We start from the raw sequence: 23,164 nt of genomic DNA on the forward strand, positions 1-23,164 counted from the left end.
TAAAGATTTTCCAGATTTATTTAGAGTTCAAATTAAAACTCAAGAACCTAGATTTACATACATTAAAGAAAGGCAGTTATAGCAAAACTAATGTGAATGAAGGTTGTAAAGATAGCTCAATCTCTGTCACATAAAATTTAAATTCACAGATGAAACTCTTTAAGCTCTTTACTGCCATGTCATACTCTGATCCCAGAGAGCAGAAAACTATTCAGACATGTAAATCTCAAATCTCTCCATTCTGAAATCGATCAGTAGATAACTAAAACAAAAATCCTCAAGGCACAATACCATCTTCCAGAAAAGAAGCCTTTGTTGTTGTTGTTGTTTTTTAATCTAAGGTTACTAAAACTACAAAGACACCTATCAGCCCCTCTATGGCATTTTTTTGCCGAGGTGTCAATCAGCATGGGATTAACCTTGGGCTGAGGCGGCCTCAGAACTAGCACAGGCTTCTTCCTGTAAATCCTCCCCGGCAGAGGATTCTGACTCAGCTGGAGAATTTTCTTCCAGTTCAGCACGTTCACCAGAGCCTTCGTTCTCTGTTGTACCTTCATCACGATCCACGGCAGCAGCTTCCTCCGGAGCTGCGCTCGTGACCTCTGCGGTCGTTTCCTCTGCGGTCTCCCCTGTCGCCGCGCCTGTCGCCTCTGGCCGAGACTCAGCGCCGACCACCTTGGTCTCCGCAGGAGCAGCCTCGGCGTCATCTGGACAGGGGGGCGCCTCTTCTACGACCACAGCTGGAGCATCGGGAATATCTTCAGTAACCACCGGAGAAGCTTCCGCTGAAGATACTTCAGGGGCTTCTAAACTGGCTTCCTCGGCACCCACAAGGTTCTCTTTTTCACCTTTAAAATTTAGTCCATTAAAAAAAGTGTTAAAGGGCATGGGAATACAGTGGACACTCTACAGTCATCTTAAAAGCTGAGTCGGGCAATTCCCTGGCAGCCCAATGGTTAGGACTCTGTACTTCCACTACCAAGGGTGTGGGTTCCATCCCTGGTCAGGGAAATAAGGTACCACATGTTCCGCCTTGCCGCCAAAAAGTTTTTTTTAATAAAAATATAAAAATTAAAAACTGAGACAAATCAATAAGTACTGATATGAAATGGTCTTCAAGGTAGTCTGTTAAGTGGAAAAGAGCAGTGTACAGGTATGGTACTATTTGTATTAGGACAAAAGGAGAGTAAGATTAAACCTAAATAGTTATATTTGTAAAGACTCTCCAGGGGGACACAAAGAAACTGGTGTTACTGGTTGCCTCTGGAGAGGAAAAATGGAGGATCTCCTATTTTGCAAACCCTTTGGAAACTCTTGAACTTTAAAAAATAATAATTTACACGTATTATTTATTCAAATACAGGTCATGAAAATAAACAGGCCATGTGTCATGTGAAATAGCACGGGAAAATAACCAACTAACTGATGACTTTGAAGAGTTACTAATCCTCCCTCAACCTCAGTTTTGTCTCCTGTAAAATGGGGATATTAATAATATCTGCCTAACAAAGCTATTGGGAGGATTAACTAAAATAATATATATGAAAAGGGTTAAAACCAAGGAAATGTTATAATTTTTATAACATTTTATAATTATTACAGACAACCATCTCATGATTATATTCAGTATGTTTATTAATGATATTCTCTTATTGTTCTCATGACAAAAAGGTTAAAACTGGTCCATGAGAAGCTATTTTCCTTTGTCTCTTAATAGCGATCATAGTATTTGATAATAATGACATTATAGCTGAAATGAAAGAAAGTATGGTATAAAGCAAGCACTTTAAGGCAAAAAGTATACATCAGGATGAAAATATGAAGTTTCTCTTCTTACTAATTGCCATTTTATCAATCTGAACTGAGGGACTCAGTGTAGATAACTGACTCTAATGTCACTGCACACAGATGTTCTTAGCCAAAATTGAAACAAAATGAGTTTCGTGACTTAAAAAAATAAAGAGAGAAATGAAAGGTCAAGTTCATGCCTGCATGAATGGAAGCCTGAGTAGGGGAAGAGTAATGTCATCACACAAAGAAGTCAAAGATGCTGGTCAGCGGTTTAAATGTACAATGTTTTCATTTACCAAGTGCACTCATCCAAAACGTCTTTAGACTTTGGTTGGACTTTTCCTTTTCTTTTTTTTTTTTTTTTTGGACTTTTCCTTTTTGAACAAACTCCTACCTACGCCATTTGGGACTAAGTAAAGAAGCCAAAATCAAATAGTGTTCATCGCTAGACTATGATGATGAAAATCAAGGAAAAAGAAAATAGTGAATTCACTTTACCTTGAGGTGGATGTAACTCCGCTTTGGTTTTTTCTTTCAAATCTGTTACATGATCACTGCGTTTGGCCTTCCCTGATGTGACTCTCTTGTAAGTCTGCAAGTGAATGTGTGCTTAAATTTATTTCTTGAGCAAGAAGGTTCACCATGCCAAGTTTACAGTTCAAACAGGAAAAACCAATACACACCATCTATTTTTTTATTTACCCTTTGGAAATCTTTGTCATTAAGTAGAATGCTTTCTAAAAATAAAGAGGGATTTCCTTGGTTGTCCACTGGTTAAGGCTGCACCCTTCCAATGCAGGGGCTGTACGTTCTATCCCTGCTGGGGGAGTGAAGAATCCATATGCCTCACAGCCAAATTAAATTTTAAAAAGAAAAGAAAGAAATGCTCTGAGAGAGGTCAAAGAGAACTGAAAACACACAAAGTAGATAAGACAAAGAAGAAAATAATAAATTATGCTAAAGTAAAAATATTTTGATAGGCATTAAAAAATATCCCCTGGCATTCATCTCAGAGAAGCAGAAATTTATGTGCACTCAAAAACCAGAACACACATGTTCATGGTAGCTTTAATCGTAATAGCCAAAAAATTGGAAGCAGTCCAGAAGTCCTACGTAGGTTGGTTGGTTACACAGGCTGTCGTGCGCCCATGGCATGGGATACTGCTCTGCCATAAAGGGGATGAACTATAGATAAAAGGAGTGAACTGTAGGTACAGGAAACCATTTGGATGAATCTCCAGGCAAATCATGCTGAGTGAAAAAAACCAGTCTCAAAAGGTTACATACATTCAGATTCCATCTACTTAATGTTATTTGAGGGGTGGGTAACATTTTTGAAATGACAAGAAATATAGAAATAGAGGATAGGTTAGTGGTTGCCAGGAAGTAAAAGGAAGGGAGAAGAGAGCAGGAGGGAAGGAAGCACAATTACAAGAGACAACACTGGGGATCCTTGTGATGACAGAATAGTTTTGTCTCTTGACTGTGATGGTAAACACACGTGATAAAATTGCTTAGGACTAAATACATGCAGTTAAGTGTTCACACACACATACACAAACACATGCACAAGTGCATGTAAAGCTGGTGGAATCTGATAAGGTCTACAGATCATATCAATGTCAGTCTCCTGGCTGTGATATTGTATTACAGTTAGGAGAGATGTTGGCACAGGGGAAATGAGGTGAAAGGTATATAAGCTGTCTTGCTATTAGTTATTATAACTGCATATGAAACTCAATTCTCTCACAATAAGAAGTTTTCAAAAAATCTTCCAAAATGACAGCTTTGTAGACCCCAGTGAAGATTTCTAGGGTTAGTCATTAAAAGCAGAAATATGACCTGCCATAGGTTACTTGCAAAACAGAATTGGGAATAAAGCTATCTGAACCTTAGATACAACATACAGATGTCTTTTTATTTCCAATTCAAGCAGTAATCTCTGGCCTGTATTCATATTAGACAATGATATTTTAAAAATGAAAATCTCACTAGTTAGATAATATTATTTGTATTATCTCAGCTTAAAAAATGTTAGTAGAGATTTCTCTCTTAGTGGTAGGATGATACATTTTAAAAATTGTATATTTATATGTGGGGCTTCCCAGGTGGCTCAGTGGTAAAGAATCTGCCTGTAGTGCAGGAGACATGGGTTCGATTCCTGGGTTGGGAAGATTCCCTGGAAAAGGAAATGGCAACCCACTTCAGTATTCTTGCCTGGAAAATCCCATGAACAGGGGGAGCCTGGCGGGTTGCAAAAGAGTCTGCACAACTAAACAACATAAACAAATTTATATGTAGCATTTCCTAAATTTCTAATAATCGTAAATCATTAATCTCATTAAAAGTTTTCCTATGCAAATTACAAACTATTTCTTGGCATGTTCAAGTTAGACTATGAAAATGGAAACTGGATAAGCTCATGGTGAAAATGATGTAAACGTGGCCCTTAAGCAACCCTCAGGGTTTGGTGAATTCTGACGTGAACCATCGGGCTTTGAAATACACAGAGCAAAAAAAAAAAAAAAGAAAGAAAGAAATACACAGAGCAAACAGGATCAGCAGGAAAGAGAGTCAACATATTTGTATAAAAGCAAGGAATATTTTCCCAGTGGGGTGGGAGATCCTGACGGCTTACAGGACTAGTATGCTGAGTCACTTCTCAGTACCGTAAAGCTGAACCTGTGCCCAAGTTCACGGCCCTGAAATGGCTATTCCAGCGACAACATCCCAAGGACATTAGTCTTATTGTTCAAGGGGCTAAAACACAATTGAGCTGTTCAAGCAGAATCAAAGAGATTTAAGAATAACTCACACTCATGTGTAACCTAGAGGATCTAGCTTTGTAAAATCTAACATAATCAAGCAGAGTAGAAGAAAGATCGATTAAAAGAGAGGGTCTCAGAGTTAGACTTTGGAAATAATTTCCAAATGACATTATACATTAAATGTGAGCATTTAAAATCTACCGCAGCTTTTAAAACCCAGTCTGGCATTTTGTTTTTTAAGATACCCAGACATTGGACTTCCCTGGTGGCCCAGTGGTTAAGATGCTGCGTTTCCAATGCAGGGAGTGCAGATTCAATCTCTGGTTGAGGAACTAAGATTCCATATGCTGCTTGGGTGGCCAGGAGTAAATAAATAACTTTTTAAAAATATAGCTGGACTCTCAAAAAATTGAAGTGACCTGGGCCTTTCTCAGATTTTAAGAGGTTCTTGTTGTAGAAGATTTTACTTGGAAATGAAAAAGTGTTCTTGGCTACAGAACATCTGTAGATTCAGTTTGGATTAAATCTAATATAGAATTTATTATTCTATATTAGAATAATATAGAATAATATTATTCTAGTATAATAGAATAATATTATAAGAATACGGGTTTTTGGAGTGCCTCACATTCTGTATTTCCTCTGGAAAGTAGCCTAAGACTCTTGGGAATTAAGGCTTCCAGCATTCAAAATTAAAACTATATAATCTTAGAGGTGGAAAGGGACTTGGATATCATCGCCTTGTCCAATTTCCACTCCCACTGTCAGAGAACAAGCTCAGAAAGAGCTCTCACAAGTAGCCAGTTTCTAACTGTCCAGTTTACTCCTGCTTTTGCAAAGAAAAATTTAGTGGCCTGGAGAGGTTCATGTCTGGCACTAGTAAGCATAATTAGGGATGTGGTGATGTCCAGATGAAATTCAGTCTTCCAGCTTCCCACATAATCACATGACCTAGTTTAATCTGTTTTATCCAGTGGCCTATATCTGACTAGAGTGGCCCTGGGCAGTGAATTCAATATTAAGCAGTGGAAAGATGGTAAAAGCAAAGAAATCTAGGTAAGAGGGAAAGCCGATTAGAGGAGGACAATAATAAAAATGACATCTTTGAACTTTACTAGATTCTTGAGGCTTTCAAATTCCTGAAGATTAAAATATGCGTTTTGGTTTCATTGTCTTCATAGTCCTATAAACTGCTCATAATTAAGACTAAAAATCCCTTTTATGTATATTTCTGTAGTGTCAAACCAAAATGTAGTGATTGTGTAGTCTTATGGTTTCTGAAGAATAACACTTATTCTACTCTTATTTATAATAAAGATTAGATTTCAATTTAGAAAGAAAATGAGGAATGATTCAATTTAATAGGATTATTATTATTATTATTTTAGCCACACCACACAGTTTTCAGGATCTTAGTTCCCTGACCAAGGATTGAACTGTGCCCACATCTCTGAAAGTGCTGAGTTCTAACCACTGGACTGCCAGGGAATTCCCTGTTTCAGTTTTTTTTTTTTAGCTTCAAAATCATACTATTAAAAGCACTGTTTTATAGTGATTACGTGCAGGGAGTGAATAAGGGAAACCAGGCAGGAAGACATTCTTTTGATGTTATATATGTGGGTATTTGAATTTTTTAAAAAAATATGGATAAATATTACTTTTTAATAAAAAAATATAAAGCTAATAAAAAATATGGAGACAATAAAAGGATGGTGGGGAAAGAAGGAAGAATGACTGCTTGGAGCACAGAGGATTTTTAGGGTAGTGAGACTGTATGCTACTGAAATGGTGAATGTACATGTGCGCATGCTAAGTTGCTTCAGTCCTGTCCGACTCTTTGCGACACTGTGGACTGTAGCCCACCAGGCTCCTCTGTCCATGGGGATTCTCCAGGCAAGAATACTGGAGTCGGTTGCCATGCTCTGCTCCAGGGGATCTTCCCGACCCAGGGATGGCGTCTGCCTCTCCTGAGACTTCTGCATTGCAAGCGGATTCTTTACCACTGAGCCACCAGGGAAGGCATTATGGTGAATACGTGTCATTATATCTTTGTCAAAATCCATATAATGTACAACACTAAGAGTGTACTCTTATGTAAATTGCAGACTTTAGTTAATAACAATGTATCAGTATTGACTCATCAGTTGTAAGAAACTGTAGCTCACTAAAGGGAGGTTGTTGATAAGGAAAAGGCGGTCAGAGAGGTAAGGGGGGAATTCTCTGCACTTCCTGCTTATTTTTCTGTAAACCTAAAACTCGTCTTTAAAATAAAGTCTATTAATTTTTTTAAAAGTTTCTCTCTCAAAACAGTTCTTGTTGAATGTCATTAATAGTACTTACCTTAAAGAATTGTTGTAATTATTAAATGAACCATGAGTCTGAAATATGGTCTCAAATGTCAGCTATTAGTACTACTAGTATTTATAATAACATTGTTTTTTACTGGAAGTCATTCATACTTAGCGGTATTAAGCATTTTATACTTAAATTCTTTTTTCATAATCTTGTATATTCAATTACTCCTAGGTCCTGATCTTGACATTGCTTTGAGTTTTACCACATGTTGTGAAATATATGGATTCCTGAACACCAAGGTTATTTAATCACTTACATAATATCCACCAGCACTGACTGTGACACCTACAACCAGATAATAGATCATATTTGATCCAGATGATCCAGGGAATTTGTTAGATGATATCCAGCGAAGAGATGCTAAGAAAACAAGTTTAAACACAGTTAGCTCCACCATGGGCAAAACTATTTTAAGTGATTACATAAAAAAATTTTTTCCCCTCAGTGAGCATGGACTATATTAACATCAACTGATTTTAGCTTAAAGGAATACAGTATTACAAGGTAGGGCAGTAATTCCACTTGACATTTTTCTCAATCTGATTTGATAATTACTTATGAAACCTGTCATCCTGATGCTCAGCATCATGCTTTTCTTAGGAGGAATGCAGGCGTGAGTAAGGAGAAATGATAAAAGCACTAAACAATTTTAACAGTCAAAGGAAATACGGGTTAGCAAAAGAAATCCATTTATTAAATATACCAAACTTAAAAAAAATATATTATATATACCACACCACAGCATTCAATGGAAAAGTTTATTTTTTAAAATGAATTTAATAATTTGTGCTTAAAATTTATGTGTTAAATAAAAACTTATGTTGAAATCCTACATGTTTCTATAAATCTATAACACAAATGTAGGCATAGAAAGAAACTTTAATTCTTCTAATATAAAACCTTTAAAGATGGGCAGATATAAACCTTTCAAAGACAAATGTTGCCAATAAGTTCATATCTAAAACAGAAGGGCAATTTTGTACAAACTAATAGAAATAGATAAGGTACTATACTACTCTACTTAAATATATTAACTGTGTAGTGCTAGAATTTGTATATACCATATGCTGTGGAATTGAAATTTTTTAAAATAAACTCAAAGCTAGAAGAAGCTTAAAGCCAAAATTCTCTATTTTAAAGATTAAAAATAAAGAAAAAAAGAAAAAAAAGTAGAGACCTTTATTACTCATTTGACAAACAGTTGGACAGTTATAATGTGTTTGGCATTGTTAGAAGCATTAAGACTATAACTGAAGGGACCTCTCTGGCAGTCCAGTGGTTAAGACCCTGCACTCGCAATGCATAAAGTGTGGGTTCAATCCCTGGTTGGGGAACTAGGATCCCACATGCCTTGAGGCACAGCCAAAAATAAATAAATTAATTAAATAATCTTTAAAAAAAATATGACTGTAAGCACAACACACAAGGTCCCTACCCTCAAAAAAGAAGGAAAAGATGTAGAGACAAGTAATTGTAGGCAAATAGCTGCAGTGCAGCATGGCAAATGATGTAATGGATGAAATATGAAAGCCGAAGCAACAACAGCATGAAAACGCAGTGAAAGACCTCAGCTAGCCGGCTCAGTGTAACTGTCACAGTTGAAGAGACATGACCTAGCTTTGAGGGAAAGGAGGAGTTTGTCAGATAAATAAGGGGAGGGAAAATGGCGCTGGAGGCAGAAGGCAGAGCATGTGCAAAAGCATGAGACCTGTGTGATGAGGAAAATGCAGTATTTTGATGTGACCTGGCACAGAGAATAAGGGTGTAGGGACCAGGAAGAAGCTCTGATTTGCAGAAAGCAAATATCAAGACATCTTCACAAACTACAAATCTCTGTAGTAGCAAAACTGGAAAGATTTTGTATACATGTTCTTAGTTTGGATATAAATGATCATGGCTTAGAAAAAAAACTTTTTTTTTTCACAAATGTGCCCGGAGAGGCTATGGTAAGAAGTTATGTCTTTGACTTCTAGTGGAGCTTTTGTTGGTTTAAAAATACATCTGTTATTAAATAGGGAATATGTAGCTTTCATAGTCAGCAACCAGGCATAAATAACATAAAGGTTTTTTTAATAGGAAAAAACAGAGAAAATTATGAACGTTTAAGTACAGACAAATACAAATACAATTATGACAAAGATATTCAAATAAGCAGTAAAATGGAAAATAAATATTCAGTAAGGATTAGAAAAATTTTAGCATATTCATAATGTGAAACATAAATATTTTAATTTTTGCAGAGGACTATATGAGAAAATATTTACAATATGTTAAGTGAAAAGTTACAGCAAAGTAATCTTTAGAGGACTATCCCAGATTTGTGGAAGCTATGTACAAAAGAAAAAAATGCAAGGAGAAAAAAAGGTGTGGAACACTGTGTATACTAAAATACAAATAAATAGTGGTATTCACTAAGTGATAGGATTTATCAGCGACTTTTATTTTGCCTTTCTGAGTTTTTCCAGTGATTTACTATAAACCTAATTTATTTACTCATTAAAATTTTACATTTTTAAGAGCAAAAACCAGAGAACAAAATTTGATGAGGCACAATAAAAATTTTATCCTTCAATAAACTGAATCAATTACATTTTTCATCAAAGCTGAAAGAACCAATAAAAGGTTAATGCTCACGACCAAAGCCAAATTTTCAGTCGATAACAGTTCTGAAAATACTTAAATAAATCAAAAAAGCATTAGGTGAAAATGAGAAAAAGTACTGATCTTTTTTTGTAGTACTGCTACAACCAATATTGCTAACCTATTTAGAATCTTACAGATGCTTTTCTTTTGCCCCAAATAATTATTTGAAATATGTGTAGCTACCAAAAAAAAAAAAAAAGACATATATGCTTGTCCGTGTGGCCAGTGGGGGCTGCGGTGAGATAACGCCAAAGGCCACCATCAGGGGGCTCATCTATCTCCCCCCACCCCCCATCACAACAGCCCCGTTATCTTCAGAAATTTCAAATGAATGGTTTCCTTTTATTTCACCAGCGAAAAACCTGCTCTATCTCACTCTGCATAAAGATCAAGGAAAACGAAGTCTTATTTCTGTTAATGGAGGCAATTTCTTCCCAGGAGCATTTTAAGAGGAAAAATAATGCTAGTTAGGCAGACCTTGCTTCCCTCCATCACTAATCACCACCACAGGCTTAATCAAAGTGGGGTGGGGGGTGGTGGAAATGGGCCATGGAATTTTCCGCCGGAGTCTTTCTGTTTCCCCTCTCCCCGACTCCAACGCACGAACTATGCTAAAGCCGTAGGAGAGAGGCAAAGTGAAGGGAGAACTAAGAATTTTCCACGAGGTTGTCTAAGAGCCGGCGCCCCAATCAGGGACAGAAAAGACAGGGGAGATGGATGGGGACTAGGAATGAGCCGGCCGGGGCAGAAGTTCTCCGGGAGCGCCAACCTGGGCCCAGGGTCGCCGGCTGCTGGGGAACGATGCTCTCAGGGCTCACACTTAAGCATCTGCGATGTCCCGGGCCCTGTGCTAGGCGCTTTCGTACGTGTCAATTTTTATTTAATAAGCTTCCAACTCGCACTGCCACTTCACTTCTAGGGAATATGTCCCTTTCCCCATGTTTTAGAAAATCTGCGGGTGAAGATCCAGGGGCGACGCCGTCGAACAGCTGGTGAGCTCGTTTTCTCTGCAGCCCCCAAGGAAGGTGCGACGAAGCCGCTTCCCCGGCGGGGATGCCACGGCCCGCGCGGGCCGAGTCCTGGCCAAGTCTGGAGTTTATTTCTCAAGAGCAGTTACCCAATTTCTACTGGACCGACACTGCCTGGCCCGACACTGGACCGACACTGCAACCCGCCTGGCCCGCAGATCTGTGACCATCTGCCCACCAGTACCTCTGCTTCCTCGTAAAGATGGAGAACGCCTTGGTCCCTGTGTCAATACCAGTGGGAAGCTAATGCCTACGTTAGCCAGGTAGTTTTCCAAGCGCTTTTAACTACATAATAATTCATTAAAACTCACAACAAGTGTTGTCCATTTACCAGTTGAGGAAAATGAAGTTAAATCACTTGCCCAAGATCAAGATTCGAACTCATGAAATCTAGTCCGGATTCAGAAGTCCGCGCTGGAAACGTTCCCTACTTCCAAGATCTCCAAGAATTTCGGGGAGATTTCCCGGCCATTCTCCCCCATCTCTCCCCCATCAACCTCAGGCTTCTGCTGCCCGGGGATGGATCTGACCCACCAAGGGCAGACCGGTACTGGGGGCGCCCGCGCAATCTGTGCGCGGGGCACCTGTCCTCAGGCTTGGATCCCGGGAGAGGATCCCCGGTCTGCACCTGGGACTCACCGTCTTTCCGGACCGGCGCGGGGCCTGGGGGCGCCCTCAGTGGGAGCGCCAGGGTCTTGGAGACCGCCCGGCGGAGGTACATCGCGCCAGCAGCTAGCAGCGAAGCAGCCTCTCTAGCCCAGAGCCGGCTGCGGGGTTGCGAGCCCCGCCCCGGGGAGGGGCGCCGACCCCTGCCCGCCCCGCCCGGGCGGTCTCTGGGGACGTGCAAAGCGGCTGGTCTTCTGCACCATCCTCCCACAACCCAATCTCCAGACTCTGTTGCTTTCTCCTGGGCCTGAGAACTCAGCTGACTGCGGCCTCTCAGAATAAGGATAGGGAACCGTGAAGTCGCCGTCATCTGCCTGCCCACTGCCCGCTGCCTTATCTTCCACTCGGAGTGGACTGGAAATGTTTCGGACCTCGCATCTGGAATAAGACAGACATGATTGATCATGCCACATGAAATCGGAACCCACTTTATCTCATATACTCCACTAGCTTTCCTAGGAGTGGAAAGGGTAGCTGCAAGCTCCCAGGAGACGAATCAAAGAGAGAGACAGCCTCAGCATTCCACTGGTACTCTGGGTAATGTTCAGAATCCTAAGAAAATTCCCAGGTAATGGCTGAATCTCTAGGCAATTCATTATTACAATGACTTTTAAATATAATCTCCAAAAGTGCTGCATATTCCCCTATGGGATGTGAAACTGCTGCTGCTGCTGCTAAGTCGCTTCAGTCGTGTCCGACTGTGCGACCCCTTGGACAGCAGCCCACCAGGCTCCTCAGTCCACGGGTTTCTCCAGGCAAGAACACTGGAGTGGGTTGCCATTTCCTTCTCCGGAATGTGAAACTAGTATTTCCAAATCAATTAGTAACACTAATTAGACTTTTCCTCCAAATTTCAATTACTTTCCTCATGTCTTCAAGAATATGCATAGTTTGAATATGGAAACTAGTAATTTATGCTTATAACATTTCTTAAATGATTAATCTTTGGGACTTCCCTGAAATGATCAACCTTTGAAAGGGACCATTTCCTACTGTAATAACCCCTTATGCACGTTTGGTATTTGACAGTTTACAAACCACTTTCACATAATTTTCTCCTTTAATTTTCATTTCACCCCTCTGAGGAAGGTGGCAATTATTCCATTTAGCAAAAAACCAGGTGGTGACTTTCTTTTTTAAGGACATCAACATCGTCCTTCTAGTTCCAAGTTCTCTTGGCATATTACAGGCAAAATATTTGCTCATTTCCTTTGCAAATAACTAAACATTCCTCAGAGGTTCTAGTTTTAATCCAATTCTAATAATATTTAATATACTCTTATTTAACGAGTACAAGCCAATGATCAGAACTGGTTTTTTTATTTTTTGATGCTCAGAATAATGAGTTATTTCTATTAACTAAATCTTAAGAACAATTAGGTAAGCTGTTAATGAGAGGTCTAATTTAGACTTGCAAGCCTGGAAGATGGGGCTAGACCCAGACCTTTCACCAAGAAGTTAGGTAGTCCTGAAATATAACAAAATGCAGATTAGTACACTTGCTACCTTTGGCCAGCATCAAGCACACATCCTACAATGAACTGCCAGCAGATACAACAGACTGACAAATAGAATCAAATCAGTGGGGAGAGCTCCTAACCATTTTCAATTTGGTGCTGCTTGATTTAAAAAAAAATCTGTCTACCACTACAGCTCATTCTTTCTTTCGCCTACTTAGGTCTGAATTTTGAAAGTTGCCAGGGAGAGGAAATAGTCAAAGGCAGTAAATGCATTTAAATAAACTAATGTAGGGGGAGAAAAAAGAATGCCAGGGAATTCCCTGGCAGTCCAGTGGTTAGGACTAGGCTCTTTCATTGTCGGGGGCCTGGGTTCAATCCAGGGTCAGAGAACTCAGATATTGCAAGAGGGGTGACACAGTCAAAAAAAAAAAAAGAACTAGTGTGTACATTATACTGGTATTTAGTGTACTGGCAGTTCCCCTAAAACGGGATTCTTTCTGAGTAAACATATGTAAATGATAATGGCTCCCAGAACACCGTTCTAGACCTCTCCCTTTGGAATTCCGATGTAGCCTCAGGGTCTCAGTATAGACTGAGCTTCTCTAGATCATCCCCAGGGTCCACAGCAGCCTGCTGCTGTCAGTCACTCACACTGTCTTTCAGGATCTTCAGAATGCCTACAACATGCATGTTCTAGATGCTGAGGATTGCTTATAATCTATTGCACAAATATTCACCGAGTATCTGACCGCTGGTGTTCCAGCGCGTTCTTCAAAGAACAAGATATGATTTCTGGTACCGCTCACAGTTTCAGGTTACAGAGACATGGAAGCAACATTTTTTCTCAGCAGTGGCTGCCAAGCCTCCCGTTAATGGGGGTCAATGATCACAAAGATATCTCTGACCAGGTATCAATAATAAATGTAAAAGAAGAGCACTGGTTAGAGCCAAACTGGTTTAAACAATGCAAACCAACTATTTCAAATACAAAAATAACTCACATGTATGTGCTGTGTTCTGCTCAGTTGCTCAGTCGTGTCTCTTTGCAACCCAATGGACTGTAGCTTGCCAGGCTCCTCTGTCCATGGGAATTCTCCAGGCAAGAATACTGGAGTGGATTGCTATGCTCTCCTCCAGTGTATCTTCCCAACCCAGGGAAGCCCAGGTGTCCTACATTGCAGGCAGATCTTTTTAATGTCTGAGCCACCAGGGAAGCCCAAGAATACTGGAGTGAGTCATCTATCCTGTCTTCAGGGGAACTTCCCCACCCAGGAATCGAACCAGGGTCTCTTGTGTTGCAGGCGGATTCTTTACCAGCTGAGCTACTAGATCACATGTATATAGGGCTTTAAAATTTTTCCCAACATGTTCTCACATCTGTCTTTGTGCTTTGTCCTGTACACAGCCTAAGGAGTAGGCGGAGGAATGTTGATTATCCTTGTATTACACATGAAAAAAATCAAGGTAGTATAACACTGTTGTTGAGTCTGAGTTTGGGAGTCACATACCTGTTCTAATTTACTGGTCTGAGTAAAATGTGGGTAATTCCTTGACTCATAGGGTTTTTGGAAGCGCAAACGCACATTAGGTATAAAACGTGCTCAGCTAGTTGGGGAGGCAGTGCTAGATTCTGACTTCCAGTCTGAACTGAAGCTCGTTTCCCTTACAATGTTCTGAAGGCGCTCAGTGGGCATGTGACAGGATCCATTATATTCCACCATCTCATCATAAGGTAAAGTCTGGTGGGGAGTTTACCGTGTCCGTCCTAACTCAGAGAGGCAAGAGCTGTGAAATACAGTGCCACCTCTCCAGATCCCTTTTCATCTTAGCTTTAAGCCTGTGCCTCTTGGATCAAAGGGAATCTGCTACCTACTCTACTGCTCTTGTAGGATATGTGGCTTTCCATTTCAATGCCAACCTCTTTTCACATCTTGATGAAATACTTCTCAAGAGAGGACATGCCTGTGGGTTGTCAAATTCATTCTATAGCAAGCCATTTCTCCAGAACCCCAAGAGAATTTTAACAGTAGGTCTTTGCTACAGATGACTCTGTAAGGCTCAGACAAGTTTCCCAGTTGTTAGTCACACTGTTTATAATGCTGCCCTTGAGCATATCCTTGACATTTTTTCTTGGTCTTGTTGGGAAAACAAGAATCGAGGGCTGGAGTTAACTTGATTTGTCTAATGATTTCCACCTAATTGTGATTGTTGACAAAGACAATATTAATTTTGAAAACATATTCTAAGAGTCCTCTACTGATAATATTAATACTTATTCAAGGCTTAAGTTCCATATAATTAAAGTCAATTTTCAGAGACTGAGTGACTTCCTAGACTCCATAGAAAGCTACAAACAGCTTTGTTTTTCTTAATATTAAATCCCTAGGCTATAACTCAGAGAAGGCAATGGCAACCCACTCCAGTACTCTTGCCTGGAGAATCCCATGGATAGAGGACCCTGATAGGCTACAGTCCATGGGGTCGCTAAGAGTTGGACATGACTGAGCGACTTCACTTTCACTTTTCACTTTCATGCATTGGAGAAGGAAATGGCAACCCACTCCAGTATTCGTGCCTGGAAAATCCCAGGGACAGAGCAGCCTGCTGGGCTGCTGTCTATGGGGTTGCACAAGAGTCCGACACGACTGAAGTGACTTAGCAGCAGTAGCAGGCTATAACTTGTACTTTCAACAGATCAAAATGGATATAAGGTGAAACAATTTAGAATATAGGGGGACTTCCCTGGTGGTGGACTTCTGTGGTCCCAAAGCAGGGGGTGGGGGACAGGTTCAATCCCTGGTCAGGGAACTAGATCTCACCTGCTGCAACTAAAGATGCTGCATACCACAACTAAGACTCCTGTGCAGCCAAATATTTTTTTAAAAAGTATCTAGGAAGACAAATTGGCAAGCAATTGAGAAGGTGCTGATAAGCACCCTTTTAATGGCCTAAAATATTTCAACAAAATGGAGAAAGGGTAATCAAGATGGTAATTTAATTATTTTTGGAGGTTCCTCAGCACTCCTCTCATCTATTCACTTTCTCTTCTGTAGTAAAAGAAACATGACATTTGCTACCATTTCCATATTATTTTCCTAAGGCTACCAAAACAAATTACTACAAACTTGAATGGTTTAAAACAACGAAATTTATTCTCACATTTCTGGAGGTTACAAGTCTGAAATCAAGGCATGAAACTTGTAGGCAAGAATCCTCTCTTGCCTCTTGCAGCTTCTGATGTTTACCAGTCATCCTTGCTTTGCAGACGCATCACTCCAATCTCTGCCTCCCTCATTTAAGGTTCTCTTCTCTGCCTCTTTTCTTCTTAGAAATGCATCAGTCATATTGGACTAAGGATCCATTTTACAAAGGGCTTCCCCGATGGCTCAGTGGATAAAGGATCCTCCTGCAATGCAGGAGACACAGGAAACATGGGTTCAATCCCTGAGTGGTAGGGTCCCCCAGATAAGGAAATGGCAATCCACTCCAATATTCCTGCCTGAAAAATTCCATGGACAGAGGAGCCTGGCGGCTACAACTAAGCACACACGCTACTCCAGTACACTCATCTGCAAATCTCCTATGTCCAAGTAAGGGAACATTCTGATATACTGGGGGTCAGGACTTCACTTATCTTTTTGGGGCCAAAATATAACCCACAACTTCTTAAAACTAAGCTCATAAAGCTTGTTTTTTTCCTACTGCAACTTAAGAAAATAATTTAAATGACTATCTCACAGATACTAAATCTGAAAAAAAAAATCTGATTCTGACTGAAAAAACTTGACAGCATTGGACATATGATTTTGCCTGCATCTTCTTTATGGAAGTTTTTATGTTATTGCTAAAGGAACTGTCATTTGGCCGTTTCTCTTAGGTATTTAGTATCAAAATGATTCTTGTTCGGTTTGGCTTCTCTCTCAAACTGAGGTGTATACCCAGGGGCTATTGATTGTGGCCTTCTCTTTAGAATGTGACTTGGGGAGGAGATGGTCTGTATGCAAAGGCAACAAAGCAGATATACAGAGAGCAGAGCCAAGACCAAAAGTCTTGATGACATTTGAGTTCCAGGCCTCAATTATTCCTGGGCACAGGTGTGTCCCTGTTAAAGGGGTCTTAGAGTCATTCTGTAGCCTCTTTTTTAGTTTAATATAATTTGAGTTAGGTTTCAACAGTTTAGAAACCATCTTCTACCAGTGTCCCTATGTGGCACAATTCTAGGAGGTGTTACTCAGAATCCGCACCTCTACTGTCCGACACTGCAGCCACCAGCCCCGTGTGGCTATTTAAAAGAATTAAAATGAAATAAACACTCAATAGTCACATGGACGTAGGGGCTACTGCCCTGGTTAGAACAGATAGAACATTTCCATCGCTGCAGAAGATTCTTTTGGACAGCCCCAGTCTTCATGATGGCTCTCCATGTGGTTACACTGGCACAATCAAGATCAAAGTCCACACAGGGAAGCAATATTTTCAAGGCCTGATGTACAGTAGATCCTGCTTATTAAAGCTGTATTTTACTTCCAACTAAGGCTATCAGCTTCCAGAATTTAAAGTGTCTTAGAGTTTTTTGTTTCCTTTAGGGATGTGAATTTTAAGTGTTTCATTTAAAGTTCTTTGAATTGGGAGCTGGGACCTGACTTCTTGGTCCAATACCATGTGACAATAATAGTTTCCTACTGCTGCTGTTAACAAGCTAAGTGGTTTAAAACAACAAAAATTTATCATCTTATATTTCTGTAGGTGAGAAATCCAACATGGGTCTCACTGGGCTAAAATTAAGGTGTCAGCAAGGCTGAGTTCCTTTCTGGAGGCTCCAGGGGATAAGTTCTTTGCCTTCTCCATTCCGTGGCTCTCTTCCCTTTTCAAAGCTAACCACAGCAGACTGAATCCTTCTCCAATCACATTACTCTGACACACTCTGGTGCCTCCCTCTTCCACTTATAAGGACCCTTGTGATTACATCGGGCACAGCCAGATAATCCAGGATAATCTATCTGTATGTCTGATTAGCAAATTTAATTCCATATGCCACTTTAATTCACCTTTGCCATATAACCTAACATATATACAAACTTCAGGGAATAGGACATGGTCATCTTTTAGGATCCATTATTCTACTTTCCATTGATGCTGGGCAAATAACTTTTTACCTCTGGTTTTTGCACATGTAAAATTATGAAATTGGTCTATATGACCCCTAAGGTCCTTTCCACTTCTACCAATTAAAACTCTGAACTGACAAATGCTAATTGGTACTATTATATTTGGTCTTTCACTGAACTTGGATTAAATACTTATTCTGAAATAATTTAACTGTGAATTTATGTTTGGAAGTGACTTCCAAAGACATCGGGCCATCAATCTCCCAGAATAAGTGCTGGCCAGAGCCCGAAACACACACAAAGCCAATGAAACTTTCTATTTAACATCAGAATGGAGATATAAATGATAATTTAAATGTATAGTGCATTTAAATGTTTAAATTAATGAAATGGCATATAAAGAAGTTTTAACTGATTCATAAGAAAGGGTTCTAATGAGGGATAAATGAGGTGTTTGTTAATTTGTGTCTATTAACTTCCACTAACCCTTTCTTCCTCACCTTTTTTTGAATTAGTCTGCTATTCACTGGATGAAATTCATGTTAGCAAAAAGAGGCCACAAACAGTGTGGCCATATAGGTGTAAACACTGTTACCCAAATGAAAACCATCCAAACTCAAGGAAATAGAGTCAGAAGAAACTCTTTTGAGAGGATTCACCTTCACTTTCTCCTCCAGAAGAAAACAGTATTTGGGTTCTTTTGTATTTTAGACAATAGAATAGGAGTAGCTCTACCACCCTGATCACTAAAGAATAAATGTTTTGATTAGAAATTAAAAGTTGATATAAGGAGTAAATCCTCCAGCCGTGGTTTTTTAAAAATCTATATCCTTAAAAAGTTTTCTTACCAATGTGTCCTTAATTATCATTGACCCTATTATCAGATGGTACTTTCCACATTAAAATACATTTAATAATTTTCCTTAGAATTGATATTCTATACATTGTCACAATATACATAATCTGAAGAATACAGAAGTATTTTTTAATTTAAACATGTAAAACACAAATGCTGACTTGACATATATTCACACGTAATTCCTTCTCTCACGTTTACAACTCAACAGATTTCATGAATCCAGAGGAACTGCTATAATCACTATATGGAACATACCTATAATGAAAAAAAGAAAAGAAAGCTATAGCATTAACTAGCAGAAAAAATATTAAAATTAGCCATTTTGAATAATTTATCTTATAGCAGCAGGGGAAGTCTAAAAACCAAATCCACAAAGAATATCAACTCCTCATTTTTATCTTTTAGCAAAAAACATTTTTTTTTTCATCCCAACTACAGGAGTAACAGAAGCATCTGACTTCAATTTATTTTTTTTGTTTTTTTTTTTTACTTCAATTTAAATACCTATTTCATATTTATCTTGACTGGTTGACTGAAGCAGTGAAATGGGCAAGGTGATAAGTACATTAGTGATTACTATTTTATTATCCGGCAGATCTAAGTTATTTAGTTTAATCAACCTAATCCATGAAAGCTGAGATTTAGAAGAGTGATTTTTTCCTTTTACAAAAGGACCAATACAGGATTTCTTTAAAAGGATTTTCAGAAATATAGCACCCATATATGTAGCTAGGTTTTATTATGAATTGTCCAACTAGGTATTAGCTGTAGTGATAATCATAACAAAATCAGTATGCAGTTAAAAAATTTTTTTTAACAACTGAATGCCCTGTTTTACTTGAATTTTACACTCAAGTGTGGTATATGACAAAGATATATTAAGAAATACATACACAAGCAATGATAACTTGTTCTAAATGCTAGAAAGGCACTGTGTACAGCACTATTAGATTTAAGAAAATATGATTTTGGTTTCACTCTTAAGCACAACTTCCTTTGAGGGCAGTCAAAGCGTAGTGGTTAAAAATGACTATGGTAAGAGATATTTGAACCAGGTATTAAAAATTCATACATTTTTCAAAGATAGGAATATAAGTGCTGAAAAGTATAAACCTGATAAAATAACAAGCAAAACACATTATTTAAAGAGGTCAAATTAACTTGATGCAAGTTAATTTGTTCATCCTATATTTGTTAATCTGTTCATCCTATAAAATTGTATACTTACTATTTTAGTATTTCAAAAGTTTATTCCAACCCATTTCTTCTTTTATACTCTAAAACATCTTCATTATGTTGTTTGATGAGCTAGAAGTAGGTAACAGTTAAAATCAGAAATGTAATTTTCCTGGCAACTTAAAAGAAGGAAACCAACAGTTGATATTTATATTTCACAAGAGAAATGAGGACAGATTAAAAGAATTACAACTATTCTAGTTAGAAATAAAAGGTTAAGGGATAAAAAAGTCCAAAAAACAATGATACATACTTGTTCACCACAATCTGACATACTAATTTGAGAAGGCAACCCTCCAGAGTTTAAAACCAGCTTCTGCAAATAAATTATTCAGTGGGTAACTAATGGACTGGAATGCCTTACCACAGAGGGGCCAAATCAACATGCCAAAGCAGAACTCGGTTATTAAATGAGGTTGGAGAATGTGTATTACACTCCTAACCTTAGAAGTTTCATACTGTGAGTGAATGACCAACCTGCACTCCCCAATTATACACATGTTAATTAGATGTCATGGAGGGCAGCCGCTTTCTTAGAACAACTGTCTGAGGGATTATGCAACTGGAACAATGCCTTAACACCGGGTGACACTTGTTGCAAAGATTCATTATCAATCAGAGCTCTCAGCAACATGTTTCATTTTTAGGAAAACTTTAAGAACATACAAAATTACATTATAGCAAACATTGTTTAAAAAGGATTGCTGCTGTTGTTCAGTCACTAAGTCCTGTCTGACCCTATGGTCTGTAGCCCAGCCAGGCTCCTCTGTTCATGGCATTTCCTAGGCAAGAAAACAGGAATGGGTTGCCATTTCCTTCTCCATTAAAAAAGGATTAGTTACCATTATTAAGTTGTAAGTGACTTTCAGTATCTTTTACTCCTTTCTGTGTCATAAAGCTGAACCACTTTAATGAAAAAAAATCCCAAATAACAGGTGTAGGAGTTGAAGGTGGGCAGCAATGGAGAAATTTCAAAACCATTAGCCACAAAACAAAAAAGTTAAATGCTAACAGAGCATCAATACTGTAAGTCAACTTTAAAAAAACTTATCTATAGAGAGACACTATTTCAGAGTGGTCTACAGTGTAGCTCTGTACTTACGGAGAAATGGGTTCAGCAAATTAATATCTCCAAGTGTTTTCTTCATCCATAAAAGGTCAATAATAATAGTACTACCACATAGTGTTGTATTTAGAAAAGATTAAGTAAGTTTTCATAGGTAGAACATTTGGCATACAGTAAACAAAAAGGTATAATTTCCAACAATGTATTTACACTGTCAAAATCTTATGTCTAATAAATTTAATGGGATTTAACTTGTATTAGTTGTTCAGTTGCTATGTCTGACTCTTTGAGACCCCATGGACTGCAGCATGCGAGGCTCCCCTGTCCTTCACTATCTTCCAGAGTTTGCTCAAATTCAAATCCACTCAGTTGGTGATGCCATACAATCATCTCATCCTCTGTTGCCCCCTTCTTTTTCACTAACGATCTGTCCCTATGGCATCTGAAGAAAAGTGCCTTCATAAAACCTCAATCTGTCTCCACCTTCATTAAGAAATAAAGGATATATAATATGTAGTAAAACTGCCATGCACAAAACCATGCAAAAGAACAATGGTATAAGTTTCATCCTGGTTACACTTTAAAAATTTTTGTTTTATATTTGATTAACAATGATGTGTTACAGGGGTACAACAAAGTGATTCAGTTATACTCATACAAGTATCTATTCTTTGTCAAATTCTTTTCCTATTTAGGCTATTATAGAATACTGAGCCGAGTTCTCCATGCTATAGAGTAGGTTCTTGCTGGTTACCTACTTTAAATATAGTAGTGTGTACATGCCTGAAATCTTAACATTTTTTTAGTCCTTAGGATTTCCCTCATGGAGAAATAGCTATTTAGCAAGCTATATAAATATCCTATCGTATGGGAGAGTTGCTCCGTAACATTCACTCTCACACTGGTGTCTGTCCTCTCCAGTTGGAGTAGCGCAACTGAAGGGAGGAAGTACTCACATAGATCCACAAAAAAGCGGAGGTGCCCAAGGTCAATCCAACCTTCGGCCAGTTAGGGCTGCCATGCGGCGGTTCCCGGATGTAGAACTTTGACCGCGATGAAGCTGAAAGGGGACAGAAAGGGTCTCCAAATCTGTAACTTACCGCCTTGTAGGAACAAACCTGACATTTAAATGCATGTAATCACATTTCATTCCCCCTTCTACTTCCTCATTGGAACAGCCACGGAGAGGTTCAGAGAGGTCGAGTAACTCTCCCTGGGCCTCCGTCGTCCAGGACGCCTTCAAACCCTCTACACTGGCTTTTGCGAACCCTCAGACGACTCGGAAGCGCCCACGGAAGGGTTTCCCTTTCCCCCGCCTGCAGGAGGAGGGGCTCTTAAGTCCACTCGCACAGACCCAGAGAGTTCGGCGGCACTGGGAGCAGGGTGGGCGGCGGGTGATGAGGAGCCAAGAGTAGCGGATGGAGGCAGGGGTGGGCTCCGGGACGAGGGCGGCGAAGGTCACTGACAAGCCCGGGCGCAGTCCCCTCCTGCCCTCGCAGGGCTGGGCTCACCCTGGGAGCGGCAGGCTGGAAGCTCTGGCCGGCCTGCTCGAGGAAGGACACTTACACACAATCGGGAACCTAGCCGGGGCCAGCAGCTTCCAGAATGGGCGCAGCAACGCGGACGGCGCCATCTTGCCTGGCTTCCTGGGCTCCGCCTCCTCCAGCCGCGCAGCTCCCGGGGCCGATGTCGGGCCGAGCGCCCCCTGGCGGGTGGCGGCGCGGAACTGCGCGGCTCGGCGGCCACGCTGCCTGGGCGCCTGCCTAACCCTGAGAATTGCAGTTAAGGCCAGGTACCCTTAGACCCTTGTCCTCAGTTCTGTCTGTAAAGTGGGGTTAGGAAGGAGATGATTGCAAGACGGGAAAGAGTACGGGAGAAGGTAGTTTAACCACTTCTCTGTGCTCTGAAAGTTTATTTCAGATCCCCACCCTAGGGATTTACCAAAATCTTCCTAAGTGAACCAGAAAACTGAAAATGAAGGTATGTTGAATAGTATCAGTTTGATTGATTTTGGTGTTCCAGGAACTGTGCATTAATCCATCATATGATTTATATGCATCCATCATATGCATGGTCTCATTTCACCTTCACAACAGTCACATAACATGCTGTGGTTATTCTCAATTTATAGATGAAGCTCAAAGACAAGCTATTCATCCAAGGTGACCTATTATTATACCTTAC

At 39.6% G+C, this 23,164-nt stretch overlaps 2 protein-coding genes across 3 annotated transcripts; both read right to left on the bottom strand.

The window, feature by feature from the left end:
- Positions 1–11,697, bottom strand: MGARP (mitochondria localized glutamic acid rich protein). Its single transcript, XM_061140897.1, has 4 exons — positions 11,225–11,697; positions 7,171–7,274; positions 2,290–2,383; positions 1–848 (listed from the first exon to the last, which is right to left on the bottom strand). The coding sequence occupies exons 1-4, from the start codon at positions 11,655–11,657 to the stop codon at positions 415–417; spliced, it is 1,065 nt and encodes a 354-aa protein (XP_060996880.1). The 5' UTR covers positions 11,658–11,697; the 3' UTR covers positions 1–414.
- A 4,144-nt stretch (positions 11,698–15,841) lies between these two features.
- Positions 15,842–22,652, bottom strand: NDUFC1 (NADH:ubiquinone oxidoreductase subunit C1). 2 transcript variants are annotated; one of them, XM_061142377.1, is made up of 4 exons: positions 22,547–22,652; positions 21,937–22,040; positions 19,907–19,986; positions 15,842–18,933 (listed from the first exon to the last, which is right to left on the bottom strand). In XM_061142377.1, exons 1-3 carry the CDS (start codon positions 22,611–22,613, stop codon positions 19,927–19,929), a joined length of 231 nt encoding a protein of 76 aa, XP_060998360.1. In that variant the 5' UTR covers positions 22,614–22,652; the 3' UTR covers positions 15,842–18,933; positions 19,907–19,926. The 2 variants fall into 2 exon arrangements, with proteins under 2 accessions (XP_060998360.1, XP_060998359.1); XM_061142376.1 differs by lacking the exon at positions 19,907–19,986 and having other exon boundaries at positions 15,842–16,117.
- Between the last annotated feature and the right edge of the window lie 512 nt (positions 22,653–23,164).

The sequence above is a fragment of the Dama dama genome, chromosome 5 (assembly GCF_033118175.1).
Source record: "Dama dama isolate Ldn47 chromosome 5, ASM3311817v1, whole genome shotgun sequence".
NCBI lineage: Eukaryota > Metazoa > Chordata > Mammalia > Artiodactyla > Cervidae > Dama > Dama dama.